At 41.5% G+C, this 1,985-nt stretch overlaps 1 protein-coding gene across 1 annotated transcript; it reads left to right on the top strand.

Annotated features, from left to right (window-relative positions):
- Positions 1–477: 477 nt before the first annotated feature.
- On the top strand, positions 478–1,398 carry LOC138895913 (uncharacterized). The gene is made up of 2 exons (XM_070180669.1): positions 478–601; positions 761–1,398. Exons 1-2 carry the CDS (start codon positions 478–480, stop codon positions 1,396–1,398), a joined length of 762 nt encoding a protein of 253 aa, XP_070036770.1.
- The last annotated feature ends 587 nt before the right edge of the window (positions 1,399–1,985 follow it).

Here is a 1,985-nt window from a genome sequence, read left to right as displayed (position 1 = left end):
ATTCTAATCCCTACTGAGAGGGAGAAGGTGTGAAAGTTCATGGATCATCTTACCTATTCCATCAGACTTCATATGGCTAGAACGGCCGAGACTGAGACTTCTTTCACTCAGGAGGTAGAGATTGCTAAGAGGATTGGGCGAATTAGAGGCCAGGTGAGAGAGATAACTTCTGATAAAAGGCCTCATCATTTTGGTGGTTTAAGTGGTTCCTCGTCTAGAGGCAGGGGTTCTTTTGGTAGAGGCTATTCTATTAGGCTGATTCAGTTAGAACTCCAAGTTTCTCATGGTACTTCAGGAAGCCATGGTTCCTATGGTTCTCGCTCAGGGCAGCCATTATTCAGTGCATAACCAGCTCCTGTTAGTGCGCCTCCAATATAAAGCTTCTACAGTGGTGATTTGGATCGTCAAGGATAGCCTCAGACCTATCAGCTACGTACAGTGAAGGGTTGATTCAACGGTAGGGATAAGGGGCATTACATGAGGCATTTCCTAAGATTGTATGGTAGGGGACAGCAGCGTGGCCAGACCACTATTCCAATGTCGATTCCTACACCATTCGCCCATCCAGCTAGAGGTAGGGCCCATCTAGTCAGAGGTGGAGGTCAGCCAGCTAGAGGTGGAGGCTAGTTAGTGAGAGATCGTCCCAGAGGTGGAGGACAGGTTGATAGGGCTCAGTCCCGTTGTTATGCATTTTTGGGTAGGCTTTAGGTAGAGTCATCTTATGCAATCATTATATGTATTATCTCATTCTGTCATGAAGATGCTTCGGTGTTGTTTAATCTGGGTTCTACATATTCTGATGTGTCTTCATATTTTGCATCACACTTGAGTATGCCTCGTGATTCTCTTGATATTCATGTTTTTGTGTCCATACCTGTTGGGGATTCTATAGTAGTATATCGGGTGTATCGGTCTTCTGTTGTTACTATTAATGGTTATGATACTATAGTTGATCGTTTATTGTTAGATTTGGTAGATTTTGACGTTATTATCAATATGAATTGGTTATCCCTATATCATTCTATCTTGGATTGTCACGCTAAGACTGTGACCTTAGCTATGTCGGGGTTGCCTAGACTGGAGTGGAGACGGACCATTGTCCATTCCACTAGTAGGGTGATTTCATTTTTGAAGGCTCAACGTATGGTTAAGAAAGGATGTTTAGAATATTTGGCTCATATTAAAGATTCTAGTGCGGAGGTTCCTTCTATGGATTCAATGCCGGTTGTGAGGGAGTTCCCAGAGGTGTTTCCTGCAAATTTACCGGGTATTCTACTTGACAGGGATATTGAATTTTGCATTGATTTGGTTTCGGGCACTCAGCCTATTTCTATTCTACCATATTGTATGGCTCCAATTGTTGAAGGAATTGAAGGAGCAGTTGTAGGATTTTCTTGATAAAGGATTAATTAGACCAAGTGTTTCTCTTTGGGGTGCGCGGATGTTGTTTGTGAAGAATAAGGATGGATCTATAAGAATGTGCATTGACTATCAGCGGTTGAACAAGGTTTCCATCAAGAACAAGAATCAGTTGCCTAGGATTGATGATTTGTTTTATCAGCTTCAGGGTGCCAAGGTGTTCTCCAAAATTGATTTGAGATTTGGCTTTCATCAAGTAAAGATTAGGGCATCAAATGTTCCTAAGACAACTTTTAGGACTCGTTATGGTCAATATGATTTCTTGATGTCATTTGGGTTGACTAATGCTCTAGCAACTTTCATGTATTTGATGAGTCAAGTATTCAAGCCTTATTATCTCCTTTGTGATTGTATTCATTGATGATATTTCGGTTTACTCTCGTAGTATAAAGGAGCATGAGCAGCACCTTCGAATTGTACTGCAGACTTTGAAGGATCGTAAGCTTTATGCCAAGTTTTCAAAGTGTGAGTTCTGGTTTGACTCAGTTGTATTTTTGGGTCATATTGTGTCTTGTGATTGTATCAAGGTTGACCCTAAGAAGATTAAGGTGGTTCAGAATTGGCCT

Source organism: Nicotiana tomentosiformis, chromosome 7 (genome assembly GCF_000390325.3).
Source record: "Nicotiana tomentosiformis chromosome 7, ASM39032v3, whole genome shotgun sequence".
Classification (NCBI taxonomy): Eukaryota; Viridiplantae; Streptophyta; class Magnoliopsida; order Solanales; family Solanaceae; genus Nicotiana; species Nicotiana tomentosiformis.
Note: the sequence above shows the minus strand (reverse complement) of the source record. Positions and strands in the feature narration are given on the sequence as shown.

Coding starts and splice junctions, on each gene's coding strand:
- LOC138895913 (XM_070180669.1), top strand. CDS start 478: ATGAGGCATTTCCTAAGATTGTATGGTAGGGGACAGCAGCGTGGCCAG. Junction 602..760: donor CCATCTAGTCAGAGGTGGAG/GTCAGCCAGCTA, acceptor TCTGTCATGAAG/ATGCTTCGGTGTTGTTTAAT.